The following is a 16,576-nucleotide window of genomic DNA, read 5'->3' on the forward strand; positions in this document are numbered from 1 at the left end:
CACTGGGCCAATGGGGCCCCTGCCAGTCCAGCCAATTGGGGCCCCAGGAAAAATGGGCACCCCATACCCTGACTGACTCCTCCCACCCACCCAGCTCTCCTGCCAGGAGCGAGGTCAGGCACGGTGGCCTCATGCGGGGATGGCAGGCAGAAGAGGTTATGATGAGATAACCGGCTCTGTGGATGAGGGAAAGCAGTGGATGTGCTATTTCTGGACTTTAGCAAAGCTTTTGATACAGTCTCCCACAGTATTCTTGCCAGCAAGTTAAAGAAGTATGGGCTGGATGAATGGACGGTATGGTGGACAGAAAACTGGCTAGATGGTCGGGCTCAACGGGTAGTGATCAATGGTTCCATGTCTAGTTGGCAGCCGGTATCAAGTGGAGTGCCCAAGGGTCGGTCCTGGGGCCGGTTTTGTTCAATATCTTCATTAACGATCTGGAGGATGGTGTGGACTGCACCCTAGCAAGTTTGCAGATGACACTAAACTGGGAGGAGTGGTTGATACGCTGGAGGGTAGGGATAGGATACAGAGGGACCTAGACAAATTAGAGGATTGGGCCAAAAGAAATATGATAAGGTTCAACAAGGACAAGTGCAGAGTCCTGCATTTAGGACGGAAGAATCCCATGCACTGTTACAGACTAGGGACCGAATGGCTGGGCAGCAGTTCTGCAGAAAGGGACCTAGGGGTTACGGTGGATGAAAAGCTGAATATGAGTCAACAGTGTGCCCTTGTTGCCAAGAAGGCTAATGGCATTTTGGGTTGTATAAGTAGGGGCATTTCCAGCAGATCGAGGGATGTGATCATTCCCCTCTACTCAGCACTGGTGAGGCCTCATTTGGAGTACTGTGTCCAGTTTTGGGCCCCACACTACAAGAAGGATGTGGATAAATTGGAGAGAGTCCAGCGGAGGGCAACAAAAATGATTAGGGGGCTGGAGCACATGACTTATGAGGAGAGGCTGAGGGAACTGGGATTGTTTAGCCTGCAGAAGAGAAGAATGAGGGGGGATTTGATAGCTGCTTTCAACTACCTGAAAGGGGGCTCCAAAGAGGATGGATCTAGACTGTTCTCAGTGGTAGAAGATGACAGAACAAGGAGTAATGGTCTCAAGTTGCAGAGGGGGAGGTTTAGGTTGGACATTAGGAAAAACTATTTCACTAGGAGGGTGGTGAAGCACTGGAATGGGTTCCCTAGGGAGCTGGTGGAATCTCCTTCCTTAGAGGTTTTTAAGGTCAGGCTTGACAAAGCCCTGGCTGGGATGATTTAGTTGGGTTTGGTCCTGCTTTGAGCAGGGGGTTGGACTAGATACCTCCTGAGGTCCCTTCCAACCCTGAGATTCTATGATTCTATGGAAAGGGCCCCTACTAGCTCGGCCAGGGCCCCACAAACCCTAATCCATCTCTGTGCTAAACTATCTGTTCAATCTCATGTGTAGCTGTGACACTGGTAGTACCTTGCCCAGACCTGAAGAAGAGCTCTGTGTAGCTCGAAAGCGGGTCTCTCTCACACCTCACCTACCTTGTCTCACTAGAAAACTACATGGAAGGTTGGATGGCTTCCTCTGGTCTGTCTTGAACAGATACACAGACTGAGCTGAAAGGATATGACAAGGCTTAATGCCTAATGTAAAGAGGCAGAGTTTGATCAAAGGTTTGGGAGCTCATCTAATTTCTCTCCTGGTTTTCTAGTGCACACTGAAGGCGAGGGGTTCTTGCCCCCTGTGAAAACCCCTACAGATGTGGTAGGTTTAAAGGCAGCCTCTCTGCCCGCTCCCCAGCTGTCTGCTGCCCTCCAGAACATCTCCCTCAAACACCCTTGGACTGAATTACAGTAAGTGGCGGTGGAGGTGTGGCTGGTGTGTTGGGCTGCTGCCTTGTGGCGTTCTTGAGCATTACTGTAGCACAAGACAAGAAGTGTGTCGTGTGGGTAATGCCTTCATGCAGACGTGTGGGAATTCAAGCGCAGTAGAGTGAATACCACACAGGAGGAAATGCAAGCTCTCTGCGGTGTTTCCTTGTCCCCTCTCTGGCTCTCTGACCAGTAAATCTCAGCAGCAGGTCTACAGCCTGGATTTTTTTAAATGCCAGTGTCCATACACCTTTTGCACGAGCACTTATGGTGATGTGCACAATCTAGTAAGTGCGCTCACAATCGGGTCTGAGTGCACGCAGTAGAGCTTGATCCACAGCCCACTGAAGTCAGTGGGACTCTTGCTGCTGATTCCGTGGGCGTTGGATCGGGTGCGCTGGGCATGCACAGAAGTCGTCATGTAGTGTTGGCCCAAAGCAGCTGCCCTTGCAAGGCGCTGAGCGCTCTAGCACCGATTCAGCAAGTGCTTAGCCCCCAGCCTGTGAGCAGTTCCGTTGCCGTCAGTGGCACTGCTCAGTGCTTGAAGTTAAGCTTATGCTGAAGTGCATCAGTGGATCAGGGCCAGAGTGCTCAGCCCTTTGCAAGATCAGGCCCCATATGCACATGGACTTCCAGCACCTCCAAGGGCCTGATGCAGCTCCCATCAAAGTCAATGGAAAGCTCTCACTGACTACGGTGGGAGCCAGATCTGGCCCTGACCTCCCGAGTTCTGATCCAGCAGAGTGCCTAAGCCTGTGCATGCCCAAATTTTGGCTGTATGTAAGTGCTTTGGAGATTGGAGCCCTAGCATTCACCGTTGGCACAAGCACCAGATCATGGAGACTAGAGCCTCTAATGCTAGTCAGGGGAAAAGCTACTAATGTCAACAGCTAACACTGTTGGCAGTCCTGGTGGCTAACACTGCCAGCCAGCCCATTGGGACCACACGCTGTGTTTTCCTAGGAGGAGAACGCCACAAATTCAGGCTCTGTGGGGACTGGAGAACATCTCGGGTGGGGTAGGACAGGCTGATTTGTTTCCCACAGCATGGTAGTTTAGCTAGGGCTCTTATCTGTGGGTCAGGTGGGCAGCAGAAACAGACACTCTGTTAGGAGCCTGAGGATATAAGCGTGTCCTTGCATCCGCTATCTTCAGATCCAGCCTCTGCTGCGTGGTTTGTTTCTCTCCCTCTCAGTATTTCCAAAGCACCTGTCGCTGTCATAGCCAGGTACCGGTTTTGTTAGGAGTCTAGTTTGGCTATGTCCAGCGGACCCTATATATCATACTTACTGTAACCAAGACAAATTGACGCAAATAAGGAACGCGCAAGTGCGTTGCAAGAGAGACAAAGAAAGAAAGAGCTGGCTTTGCCTACTGTCTATGCTGTACCAGTCTTTTCTGCCACCGTCACTAGCACAACATTCACTTACAGGAAAGACTTGGGGCCAGATCCTCAGCTGCGGTAAATGGTCAGAGCTTATGGGGCGCTCTGCTTAATTCCATCAGCTGGGATCTGGCCCCACTAACGCCAGTGGAGCTATGGCCAATTGACACCAGCTGGGATCTGGCCCCACTGACGCCAGTGGAGCTACGGCCGATTGACACCTGCTGGGATCTGGCCCCACTGACGCCAGTGAAGCTATGGCCGATTGACATCAGCTGGGATCTGTCCCCACTGATGCCAGTGGAGCTATGGCTGATTGATACCAGCTGGGATCTGTGCCCACTGATGCCAGTAGAGCTACGGCTGATTGACACCAGCTGGGATCTGTCCCCACTGATGCCAGTGGAGCTACGGCTGATTGACACCAGCTGGGATTTGGCCTGTTTTTTAGTGATCACTGATGAGTAGGGCCCTACCAAATTCAGGGTCATGAAAAATGCGTCACGAACTGTGACGTCTGATCTCCCAGCATGAAATCTGGTCTTTTGTGTGCTTTTACCCTGTACTGTACAGATTTCACAGGGGAGACCAGCGTTTCTCAAATTGGGGTCCTGACCGAAAAGGGAGTTGCAGGGGGGGGTCACAAGGTTATTTTAGGGTGGCCATGGTATTGCCAACCTTACTTCTGCACTGACTTCAGAGCTGGGCATCCGGAGAGCGGCAGCTGTTGGCCAGGCACCCAGCTCTGCAGGCAGCAGCGCAGAAGTAAGGGTGGCAATACCATACCAGGCCATCCTTACTTCTGCACTGCAGCTGGCAGCGACTCTGCCTTCAGAGCTGGGCTTCTGGCCAGCAGCCACTGCTCTCCAGCTCCTCAGAAGTAAGGGTAGCAGTCCCACAACCCCACCCCCAATAACCTTGCAAACCCCCCACAACTCCTTTTTGGGTCTGGACCCCTACAATCACAAACAATTCACATTTAAATAGCTGAAATCATGAAACTTACAATGTTTAAAATCCTATGACCTTGAAATTGACCAAAATGGACCAATGATCACTGGCAGGAGATGGATCACTCAGTGATTACCTGTTCTGTTTATTCCCCCTGGGGCACCTGGCATTGGCCACAGTCGGAAGACAGGATACTGAGCTAGATGGACCTTTGGTCTGACCCAGTATGGCTGTTCTTATGTTCTTATGATGGATGTTTTTCTGGATTTTCTTATGCCAAGTGATGGTACCTCCCAATGACCCCTCTCGCAACTCCTCCCCTCTGCCTTACTTTTTCCTTCCTGCATAACAAAGTGAGGAGCAGCACTCCTGCGTGGTGATCCAGGGGAGCCAGTGATCAGGCTGGCCTCCGTGACCACGGCTCTCCTGGCTCTTGGGCTCCCTGGGTTTCTTTGTCTTTTCAGAAATACAATCTACAATTGCACCAGGCAGCTCCCGGGGAATGGCAGAAGCATCTCGGGTGTTGAGGGATTCCCGGAGCACCCTGGGATTCCGGAGGAAGAACAAGAGGTGGAAGGGGAGGCAGAATGTCCAGGTACTTTCTCCTCACTGCCCTTTGTGGCCTGTATCCCAGCCTGGTATCTTAAAATCATTGTGCAGCAGCCCTACCAGCTGTTGAAGGAGACGGGGGTTTCTTTGAGCATGGCTACACTTGCAGATGTAGAGCGCTGTGAGTTAAACCCGCCTTCGGAGAGCGCAGTAGGGAAAGCACTGCAGTCTGTCCACACTGACAGCTGACAGCACACTGGCCTGGCCACATTTGCAGCACTTGAAGTGGCATTGGGAGCGGTGCATTATGGGCAGCTATCCCAGCATGCAAGTGACTGCAGTGTGCTTTTCAAATGAGTGGGGGTGGAGTGGAGTGTGACAGGGAGTGTGTTGTGTGTATGTGGGGAGAGAGAGAGTGGGTTTTTGGGGTGCTGAGAGTGTCAGCATGCTGTCTTGTAAATTCAGAACACCCCCCCACACCTCTCTCTCACTCACTGAAAGCAAACAGTAAATGTTTGCTTTTTCTTGGAGCTGATAAGCACCCGGCTTCTCCGAAACGGAGCTTTGAAAGGGCATTTCCACATTCCTGCAGCCAATTTCACAACAATGACAAGACTGGCCACTTGATTTAAGGGGATTATGGAATGTTTCCAGAGGCTGATCAGAGCGCAGTAATGCAACACCTCGTTCACACTGGTGCCACGGCGCTCCAGCGGGGGTGCAGCAAACGCTATTCCGCTCGCCCAGGTGGAGAACCAGCAGCACTATAGCCGCGGAGTCAGAGCGCTCTACGTGCCTTGCCAGCGTGGACGGGGAGTGAGCTAGGGCGCCGGGACTGCTTTATTGCGCTGTAGCTCACAAGTGTAGCCAAGGCCTTAGGGAGGGTTGCGATGTCCTCTGGGGACATTGAACCCTAGTGCTCTGCTCTCCAGGGCTCCGGAGCAGCTCCCTCTCATTGCTATGGAACATCGCAGGGTGCTTCCCCAGCTGGCACTGATTGGCATAGCTCCCTTGAAACCACTTTGCAGGAGCTGGGGACCTGGCCCTGTTTTCTTTTTGGTGCCTGCAGCAGTGGGGTACCTTGGCAGCGCGCATGGGCTTTGTCAGCACTTTCCCAATGGCTGCAGTTTAGAGCAGCCACTCCTGCCTCTCTGCTCTCTGTTCTGAGCAGCAAATCCTCCCTCCAGAGCGGTCAGGCTTCGCTTGGCAGCCGGGCTTCCCTCCAAATGGCCATTACTGGCGCCCCTCAACTGGCGTAACTCAGCATAGCTCCACTGACTCCAGCGGAGCTCCGGCCGATGGAGCTCGGCTGGGGCTGGGCCCTGTGTATCTACATTAGATACTGCACTTCAGCTGGCACTGTGTGTCCGTCATTCTCCGGCTGCTCAGTGAGTTGGGGGCTGGTTTCCCACAGGAGAAGTGACTCCCCTCCTCTCACTTGTCTCCCTCAGCCAGGAAGCAGGCCCGAGAGGACACACGGGCTGGGCCCAGGTCACACTGGCCTAGGAAAGCGAAGTGGCTGACCAGCGGTTTCCCTGCCTTCACGGAAGGGTTGGCACGTGAGAGAAGCTCCCCTGACAACGTGGCTGTTCTGCAGCAGCAGGTCCTGGCGCTGACGGAGGAAATCAAGTCTCAGAAGGTGAGGCTGGTCTGGGGACTGTTGCTCCAGAGCCCAGCAAAGCCATTGGGGTGGCTCTAAAGACCACAGGGAGCTTTGGATCAAGCCCCTAGGTGCTAGCATGAGCACTTCTTGGCGAGCCAGTTGCTAGTGTGTCATGCTTGGTTCTCCAGGGATGTTCTTTGGAGCTGTTCTCAGTTGGGGGTCAGTGGGCTCACACGGGTGTGACCCGGGCGGGGTCACTGGGCTCACACGGGTGTGACCCTGCTCAGGTCGGGGGTCACTGGGCTCACACGGGTGTGACCCTGCTCAGGTCGGGGGTCACTGGGCTCACACGGTGTGACCCTGCTCAGGTCGGGTCACTGGGCTCACACGGGTGTGAGCCGGGCGGGGTCACTGGGCTCACACCGTGTGAGCCGGGCGGGTCACTGGGCTCACACCGGTGTGAGCCGGGCGGGGTCACTGGGCTCACACCGGTGTGAGCTGGGCGGGTCACTGGGCTCACACCAGTGTGACCCCACTCAGGTCGGGGTCACTGGGCTCACACCGTGTGAGCCGGGCGGGTCACTGGGCTCACACCGGTGTGAGCTGGGCGGGTCACTGGGCTCACACCAGTGTGACCCCACCAGGTCGGGGTCACTGGGCTCACACCGTGTGACTCGGGTGGGGTGGGGGTCACTGGGCTCACGGGGGGTCACTGGGGTCACACCGGTGTGACTCGGGGTGGGGGCAGGGCGGTCACTGGGGTCACACCGGTGTGACACCGCTCAGGTCGGGGGTCAGTGGGCTCACACTGTGTGACTCGGGCGGTGATCACTGGGCTCGGGGCGGTCAGTGGGCTCACACGGGTGTGACTCGGGGCGAGGGCAGGGCAGTCACTGGGCTCACACGGGTGTGACTCGGGACGGGGCAGGGGTCAGTGGGCTCACACGGTGTGACTCGGGCGGGGGTCAGTGGGCTCACACGGGTGTGACTCGGGGCGAGGGCAGGGCAGTCACTGGGCTCACACGGGTGTGACTCGAGGCGGGGGTCAGTGGGCTCACACGGTGTGACCCCGCTCAGGTCAGGGCGGTCACTGGGCTCACACGGGTGTGACCCGGGGCGGGGGGTCACTGGGCTCACCCGGGTGTGACTCGGGGCGGGGGCAGGGCGGTCAGTGGGCTCACACCGGTGTGACCCCGCGCAGGGCGGGGGGGTCACGGGGCTCCCACGGGTGTGACTCGAGGCGGGGTCAGTGGGCTCACACGGGTGTGACTCGGGCGGGGGTCAGTGGGCTCACACGGGTGTGACTCGGGCGGGGTCAGTGGGCTCACACGGTGTGACTCGGGCGGGGGTCAGTGGGCTCACACTCGTGACTCGAGGCGGGGTCAGTGGGCCCACACGGTGTGACTCGGGCGGGGCGGGGTGGTCAGTGGGCTCACACAGGTGTGACTCGGGCGGGGTCACTGGGCTCACACGGTGTGACTCGGGCGGCAGGGCGGTCACTGGGCTCACACGGGTGTGACTCGAGGCGGGGGGGTCACTGGGCTCACACTCGTGTGACTCGGGGCGGGGGGGTCACTGGGCTCACACCGGTGTGACTCGGGGTGGGGGGGGTCACTGGGCTCACGGGGGGTCACTGGGGTCACACCGGTGTGACCACGCGCGGGTCGGGGGTCACTGGGCTCACACTCGTGTGACTCGGGGCGGGGTGATCACTGGGCTCGGGGCGGTCAGTGGGCTCACACGGGTGTGACCCCGCTCAGGTCAGGGCGGTCACTGGGCTCACACGGGTGTGACTCGAGGCAGGGGGGTCAGTGGGCTCACATGGGTGTGACTCGGGGCGGGGGCAGGGCGGTCAGTGGGCTCACACCGGTGTGACCCCGCGCAGGTCGGGGGGGTCACTGGGCTCACACCCGTATCAGTAGGAGAGGAAGCAGGCCCATGATGAGCAGTTGGCTCCGTCCTTAGTTTACTTCCTGGAGGCAACGGCCTTCTCCCAGACCGTGCAAGCTTCCTCTGTGGCCATGAGTCCAAGCCTGCTCCGAGGAGGGGAGGTGACCGGGAAAGTGTTGTCAGGACAAGGGGATTCCTGGAGCCAGCGTGCACTGCCCCTGCCCCTGCCCTGGCTCTCTGCATCCAGTCAGCCCTCAGGAAGGTGCCTGTGGACAGCCCGGGGCCAGGTGGGATGCACAGCACCTCTGGGGTGGTACAGGCCATGGAGCATGGCGACCCCTCCGTGCTGGGTGCTCCCAGAGCAGGCTGGCAGCACAGCTCCGCTGTTGTAGACACATAGGCATTGCAAGTCGTTCTCCGACACTGGCTAGTGCCCACATCTCAGCAAAAGGCAGCTATGGGGTGTTCTGCCCAGGGGACGTCTCCCCCAGATCCCCTTAGATAATGCCCTGTCCCTTAACCAGAACCCCCAGGCCTGCAGCGTCCTCATTCAGAGCCGGTGCTGTATTGCCTGTGGTTCGTGTGCTGTGACAATCACTCCATGTCCCCGCAGGAGCTGGTTAAGCTTCTTCACAAGGCTCTGGAGGCTGCGCAGCAGGAGAAGAGAGCATCCAGCATGTACCTGACAGCTGCAGAAGACAGAGACCGGCTGGAGCTGGTGCGGCACAAAGTGAGGCAAATTGTGGAGCTCAGCAATCGGGTGGAAGCCCTGGAGAGCGACAGGAGGGAGCTGGAGCAGAGCCTGGCTCTGAGGGACAGCCGTGTGGAGGAGCTGCAGAAGCACGTGCAGCTCCTGATGGACAAAAACCATGCCAAGCAGCAAGTCATCCTGAAGCTCACGGAGCAGATTGCCCTGAATCTCTCTGAGCCGGTGCAAGAGGCTGATGCTGTTGCCGCGGATACCTTGTACAAGCAGCAGGAGGAGATTGAGCATTTGAAGGTCTGTGAGGCAGGCACAGCCAAATCAGCAGCTGGAGGGCTCGTTAGTATATGGTACAGCAGGCGCCTGGGACTGGTTTGTGCCGCTCCTTTGCTGTCCAAAGTGCAGGCAATTGGCAAGGGCTGGGCTGATATCAGTCCTGTGCTTTGAAGGGTTTGAGACGGGGAAGTGGTAGCCTAAAGCTTGTTTTGCCAGACTCAGCTGAGTCATCCTCCATTCAACCCTTAGCTCCTTCTCTGTTGCTGCCTTCACTCAGTCTGTCCAGATGTGTCCTCTGTGTAAACCACATTTCCCCTCAGACAGCCTGGCCCAACGTGCAGTTCCCAGCCTCCTCTGTGCAGTTAGAATGGACGCTTGTGTCTCTCAACAGAGAAGCGCTGTAGCCAACAGTGGGGTTTTGTTGTCTGCAGTGAGTTGTTGGTGCCTGGGGATGCCTCAGGCCTGGATCTTAAAAATGAACCAAACCTAGATCTCTCTGCCTGTCTCCTTGCAGCATCTCCCAAGCATTATGCACTATTACAGGGCAGAGGTAAGGTGGTTTGGGTGCCCTACCTGTATATTTCAGACCTGAACGTGTCTGAATTTCTTTTAAGTTGAGCCTTACGTCTAAGTTTCCTGGGTCTCTGATGTTGTTTGGGAGAATTATGCCCTCCCTGTAATGTATTTTACCTTAAATTATGGAGCCATCTTCTCATTCCTTAGTTTTTCTGTGGGGATTTAAAACAGAGAGGAGACTAGCAAAAGCCTGCCTGCTGTCTGCCAGCTGGCAGCCTGGTGTGAGCACCTGCTCTGCTTTCTGGCAGGATGACCTAGATGCCTACAGAACTCAGAACCAGTTCCTCAACTCAGAGATCCACCAGGTCACGAAGCTCTGGAGAAGCATTGCCGAGAAGGAGAAATTCCTGCTGATGAAGGTGAGCTGAGCTGTGGAGAGAGATGGCAGCTGTTCATTTAGTCATTGTGAAGTGAGCACCAATGCAGGAGTTTCCCTTCCTACCCAGCCCTGGTCCCAGATGCACAGTAAGCCAACAAGGGTCTTGTTCCCAGTAGACTCCCTTCCCCCCCTTCTCTCTGTATTTTGGTGACCTCGACATGGGATCTCTGATCATCTTCCCTCAAGAGTTTCCCAAATAACATACAGGCAAACCCTAATTTTTGTTCGGGTCTCAAGGGATGATGAAGCATTAGTAGAGTTGGGGTCTTGCAAAATCAAATTTCTGCTTCTCTACGAATTTCAGCTCCAGGCCAGACACAAGCTTAGAGCCACGTGAGGCTCCGGGGTTTACATAGGAACAGGCTCATCCCAGGCGCCATCCGGTTCAGTAGCCTGTTGCTGACAAGGGCCAGTGCCAGCAGGATGCAGCACTGAAGCTAAGATGCCTACAGGGAAAGTTCCCTTCAGCCCCCAGGAGTTAGAGGTCGGCTGACACTCAAGGCTTGGAGTTTGTCCCTTCTGAAGCACTTGTTTGCATTTTAATCTCTGCTATCATAACTCCGGATACTCAGCCACAGAAACATTCAGTCCTTTTTTGTATGCTGCTCAGCTCTTGGGGCAGGTCTACACTAAGGGTGGGGGTCGAACTAGGGTACGCAAGTTCAGCTACATGAATAGCGTAGCTGAATTTGAAGTACCTTAGTTCGAACTACTTACCCGTCCAGACGCTGCGGGATCGAAGTCCGCGGCTCCAAGGTCGACTCCGCCACCGCCGTTTGCAGTGGTGGAGTACCGGAGTCGACCGGAGCGCGCGGGGAGTTCGAACTATTGCGTCTAGATTAGACGCGATAGTTCGAACTCCGAGAAGTCGAACTCACCGTGTCGACCCGGCAGGTAAGTGTAGACTAGCCCTTGGTCTCAACACCTCATGTGTCAGTGAGTTCCGCAGACTAATGTGCTGTATGAAAAAGTGTTTCCCTCTCTGTTTTGTCAGAATTTGGCACATTTGATTTCACTGAGTTTCTCCATGTTATTGTATTGTGAGATGGAGCGGGCACTGCCCTTGGTCCTATCTTTGCTGTTCCATTCATGATTGTACTCTTGTCATGCTCCCTCCTATTCATCTCCTCTTTACAGTAAACAGTCCCAGTTAATCTGTTAATCTGTCTTCAGAGCCCTTCGTTCTCCTCCTCCACCGCTATGGTCCCCTCTAGTTCTGCAGTGACTCTGTCGAAGTGGGGTGCAGTCCTGCCCACACGAATCAGGCAGCGGCGAGGCAGGGCTGCGTATAATGGCACTGTGTTAGTGCCATGTTGTTCTCCATCCCATCCCTATGCACCCTAACACCTTGTTTGCCTTCCTAACTGCGGCAGCCGATGCGCAGATGTCTCCAGTGAGCTCCTAGCGTGGGCGAGTCCCTCAGCATCTCAGGGCCTCAGTTCTCCACCTGTATATCTGGGAGAACGACGCTTCCTTTCTCCCACCCCTTCTTTGGCCTGGCCCTGAGCTCTCTGGGGCAGGCCTGTCTCTCACTATTGGTCTGGGCAGTGGCCAGTCTCAGACTCAGCTGAGTCACTAGTACTGTCCCTGGCCGGTAGAGGAGTAGCACTGCCTGGCTGGGAAGCTGCAGAGGAGCAGTTGGAATAGATGAGACAGAGTAAGGCTTTAGATGCCTCTTCAAAATGGTCAAGGTATGAACCCAGGTGTCCTGGCCAAATTTCACTCTGGGCAATTCTGACCAGCCCCCTTCCCCAATAAAATTCCCTATGCAGTGTCCTGCACACGCGCACACACTCCCGTGGATTCCCGCTTTACCCTCTAACACCCTCCTTGCTGCACAGCAGTGACCCACTGCCAGCACCCGGGCTGCTCTCCTTGCTCCTGCAGGGCTCTGGCTCTTTCCCGCTGCAGCGGCCTTGCGGTGGCTGCTCCTTCCACCCTCCATGGCGCTCCGTGGCATGCGGTTGACTCAGTAACTGCTTGCCCATGAACACGGGAGATGCAGGCAGCTGCTGGGGCAGACACCTGGCGCTGCGTGCCTCTGGGTGGGGGTTTCCAGGGGCAAGGGCAGGCCATGTGGGCTTTGCTCATGGCTGACACATCTGTCAGGGGCTGTCAGTCTTGTGCATCTGCAGCACAGCCGCTCTGACGGCACCCCCAACCCTCTCTTCCAGTGTGCCCGCCTGCAAGCCCGCAGCTGCCAGGTGGAGAGCAAATACCTGACGATGCTGAGGAGGCTGCAGGAGGCCTCCCCTGACCTGGCCAGCGGTGAGGCCGAGCTGGTGAAGAGCCTGATCCAGGAGGCGCTGCAGTGGGATGCGAAGGAGGAAGCAGCGGAGGCTCTTCAGCTGAACCCTGTCAGGTAAGGGGCACGTGGGCGAGGAGGGCGCATCACTGCTTTGTGGCAGGGATGCGGCAAGTGCAGAAGGGCTCTCTGTCACGGGATGGGTCCTTGGCTCAGAACAGTCCTGGGGCAGCTCCATCTGCCAGGTTCCCAGCTGTCCCGTGCTGAGGCAGACAGGCTTGCTGTCCTGCACAGAGTGTGCGTAGCCCAACTCTAGGATCTCTGGCAGCAACCTGGGGGATGGATCTGCATGTCTCCCACAGCCCAGTTCAAGGCTGCTGACAGTCACGCCTGGGTTACAGATTCTGGAATGGGAAGATGCATCCCTAAAACAAAGCACTCCCTGGCCCCTGCGATGGAGCCTGTTCTGTGCATTTAGCCAGATGAGGTGCCATCAGCAATAACGTTTTCAGTACCCACCTCACTGCTGAATTTGCTATTCCTTGCCCTCCCTGAGCTGGGGCGCTCTGCTTAGCCAGGCAGTGCAGTCTGCCTGGGGTGAGCACAGGACTCATCCCCGCTGTGGAGGGGAGGTGACTGAGCAGCCGTCACATGCAGGCAGTTTGGGGTTTCTGTGCACACATCCCCCATGAGCTGGAACTAAGTGTTTTCCACAGCGGACGGGATACTGGGGATAAGCAGAGGCTGGGAGGAAGTGTGAGGCTGGTCTGTCTTCTCTACAGGGTCACCTGGGTGTGAGCAGCAGGTTAGCCTAACCTGGGTGTGAGCAGCTGCACTGCAAACCCACTCTCGAGTTACTGGGACCTCACTGGGGCCAGGTGTATCACTCAGACTCCTGGGTCTTGGTGCTGCAATGAGCCGAGCAGCTCTGAGACTCTTTCAGTGAACTGTGGCAGAACTTGTCTGTCCTGAGAACACGGGGGAATTGTGGGAAGGCATTGGAAAGCCATCAGCACTTGAATGGGTTAGTCTGCAACCTCACTGCAAAGTGGGCAGGTTACCAGCCTGAGTGAAAGCGACTCCTGCGCTCTAGCCCACCCGGGTGTCAAGCACCACCGCAGCGGGGTGAGAGGGTTATGGGGGTGGATGGGAGGGGTTAGGGCAGTACTGGAGGTGGGGGTAGCTGCAGTGAAGACAAACCCTGGAGTCAGGCGAGGGAAATCTGTACCATGCCTCTGGCAAAGGTCTGTCTGGTTGTTCAGCTTGTCAGCGGCTGGGGTAGGACCACGTGTGCAGCACCCAGCAGGGCCCCATGGGACCAGGCTGGCTAAGGTTTGAACACAGCTACAAAGGGGGCACTGGAAGGACACGTGGAAGGGTTGGTGCTCGGGGGACAGGAGGCCCAGCAGTCTGGTGGCTCCTTCCATCTCTAGCAGCTGGGGTTCCAGGAGGAGGGGCTGCTGGCTCTCGCACAGGCGCTGCCCAGGGAGACAGCCGCTGTGCCTGGAGCAGCAGGAGTGGGGCTGGGCACCGTAGCTGCCTCTGACTCAGTTTGCCCTGCGTACCAATAGCCCGCTGGGCAAACTGTCCAGCACCTAGCACCTGGGTTTCAGCCCCTGCTCTGCTCTGCCCTCTCCAGAGAGTATGACGACTACGGGTTTATGACCATTCCCAAATACGAGGCTGAGGACTGGAAGCTTCTGGCTAAAATCCAAGCCCTAGAGATCAAATCCAACAACCTGCTGAGCCACACGGCAGTAGAGAAGCCTCTTGGTGAGAGATGGGCCAGCATGGCTGAGCTGAGCCCCTCTGCGGAGCTGAAAGGCTTGATCCGCTGCGGCATCCCTGTGGAGCACCGCCAAAGGGTCTGGAAATGGATAGTGACCCAGCGCCTGTCCCACCACCACGCCGCCCACCACTACGAGAGCCTGCTGCGGCAGTGTGAGCGCACGGAGCACCCCGCCTCCCGGCAGATCGAGCTGGACCTGCCCCGCACCCTCACCAACAACAGGCATTTCACATCTCCCACCTCCCAGCTGGTCCCCAAGCTCCGAAGGGTGCTGCTGGCCTTCTCCTGGCAGAATCCCGCCATCGGCTACTGCCAGGGGCTAAACAGGTGAGACACTGAGGGAAGGCCGCTCACTGCTGGGCTGTCTCTGTACCAGGGGATAAGAGCTGCCCCTGAGTCCTGGGGGCTCCTGGAGGATCAGTCGCAGGACAGGGTGCTCAGATACCCCAGCGAGGGGCCAGAGGAGTACCGCAAGGAGAGGGAAGCAGGTGGACATTTCCTGTTAGAGTGATGGTGTCGGTTCTGCAGGGATTCCCCAGCTGGGGGAGCTGGGATGGCTGCTTTTGTAGTAATTTAGATGGAATGTGTGAGTTAAAGGTGTTCACATCACCCAGTCACTTTTCAACATTAAACAGTGTTAAACAAGGCCCAGGGCTTGGCATACAGAGACCTTGGCTTGCTTTAATGCCATGGCAAACACACCATTAAAGAGCCTTTTAACATTTTATTGGAGATACAGAAAAGAAGGAAAAACAGCTAAAGCCTTTGAAATGTAAAGTATTAACTAAGGCTTCCATTTGTACAACATCCCTTCTTCCCTTTGCCGTTAGCTGGAGAGCATTTTAGAAGGAAAATCTCCCTTGTTTGACAGGCCTTAGATCAGGGTGGGCAAACTTTCTGGAACCGAGGGCCACATCAGATATGGAAATTGTATGGCAGGCCATGAATGCTCATGAAATTGGGGTGTGGGGTGTGGGGAGGGTGAGGGCTCTGGCTGGGGGGTGGGGCTAGGGTGAGGGTTTGGGGTGCAGGGGGGCGCTCTGGGCTGGGACCAAGGGGAATCAGAGGGCAGGATGGGGATCAGGGCTGGGGCAGGGGGTTGGATTGTGGGAGGGGTACAAGCTCCAGGTGGCGCTTACCTCAAGCAGCTCCCAGAAGCAGCGGCATGTCCCCCCTCTGGCTCCTACGCAGAGGCACGGCCAGGCAGCTCTGCACGCTGCCCCGTCCGCGGACGCTGCCCCTGCAGCTCCCGTTGGCCATGGTTCTCAGCCAATGGGAGCTGCGGGGGCAGCATGTGGGGTGGGGGCAGCATGTGGAGCCCCTTGGCTGCCCCTACATGTAGGAGCCAGGGGGGCGGGACATGCTACTGCTTTCAGGAGCCACGCAGAGCCACGGTACGCACGGAGCAGGGTAAGCCCACGGACCCTGCTCCCCGGCGGGAGCTCAAGGGCCGGATACGGCCTCTGGGCCGTAGTTTGTCCATCCCGCCTTAGATGGTACCAAAGGTGGTGGTAATTGTCGTCCCAGGTTGGGGTTGACATTCAGTTGCAGCCAGCAGGGGTGGCGATGTCATCTGGGTCCCTCTCTGGCCTGTTCTGGTCACACAACGCTTCTTAGGATCAGGGTGATGAAGGCCAGAGGTGACAGGAAATGGCGGGCTTGGCAGCCATGATGGTGAAGCTCGCTCCAGTAGCCTCTGCCTATTCTATCCATCTGTTCTTTTTATTTGTTCTTTCATTCTTTCCCCACAAAATCTCTCTTTAAGGACCCCAAGAGGGAGTGGTGGGTGGAATAGCCCATCCCCTCATTATTATGTCCACCAAAAAGGCCTAATATCCAACATACCAGTTTTGGCTCATGAACTTCCAGTGCCACATTTCCTCTTTTTAACGAGCGTAATTTCACTGCAGTCCTTGAGTCATAGTGACTTGGGCTTTTTTTTCTCAGAGTAATTCAGTTATTCCCCCTTCAGTTGTCTCCCTTCTGTGCCTGTTCTCATCAACGTTTGTTGTTATAGGTTACTGGAACAACTTGTAACTTTTACATGCTTTTTACAGCTGCGCTCCCAAGTTGGGTGGATTTGTAAGCCCATTTGTCACAATGCTGTTCGTAGCAGAGTTGGCAAGGAGGCAAATGCCCTGTGGCCCGCACACACTGGCGATCAGTGTCCTGAATGAAGGCTTGTTTGTGTTTTGTGAGTCTGACACCTCTTCCTCCAGCAGCCCCATGCTTTCCCTGTCCCCTGTTCAGAGCTAAGAGAGGCAGGCCAGTTCCGGTGCCCAGCATTCACCATGCTCTTTGTTCATGGGCTGCAAACCCACCTACTAACCTCCAGCCAGGAACAAACTTCCAAAGCCAGGTGATCAGTCCTGTGACA

General features: G+C 56.2%; 1 protein-coding gene across 7 annotated transcripts in view; it reads left to right on the plus strand.

Moving 5' to 3' along the window:
- Positions 1–16,576, plus strand: part of TBC1D2 (TBC1 domain family member 2) — a 45,685-nt gene that overhangs the window by 14,424 nt on the left and 14,685 nt on the right. For all 7 annotated transcript variants that reach the window (XM_039543386.1, XM_039543391.1, XM_039543390.1 and 4 more), the window contains 7 exons: positions 1,695–1,836; positions 4,654–4,784; positions 6,190–6,377; positions 8,845–9,231; positions 10,035–10,145; positions 12,340–12,527; positions 14,050–14,526. In XM_039543386.1, coding sequence (XP_039399320.1) covers positions 1,695–1,836; positions 4,654–4,784; positions 6,190–6,377; positions 8,845–9,231; positions 10,035–10,145; positions 12,340–12,527; positions 14,050–14,526 — 1,624 coding nt within the window. The remainder of the gene's footprint in view (positions 1–1,694; positions 1,837–4,653; positions 4,785–6,189; positions 6,378–8,844; positions 9,232–10,034; positions 10,146–12,339; positions 12,528–14,049; positions 14,527–16,576) is intronic.

The sequence above is a fragment of the Mauremys reevesii genome, linkage group 6, assembly GCF_016161935.1.
Source record: "Mauremys reevesii isolate NIE-2019 linkage group 6, ASM1616193v1, whole genome shotgun sequence".
NCBI classification, from domain to species: Eukaryota; Metazoa; Chordata; order Testudines; family Geoemydidae; genus Mauremys; species Mauremys reevesii.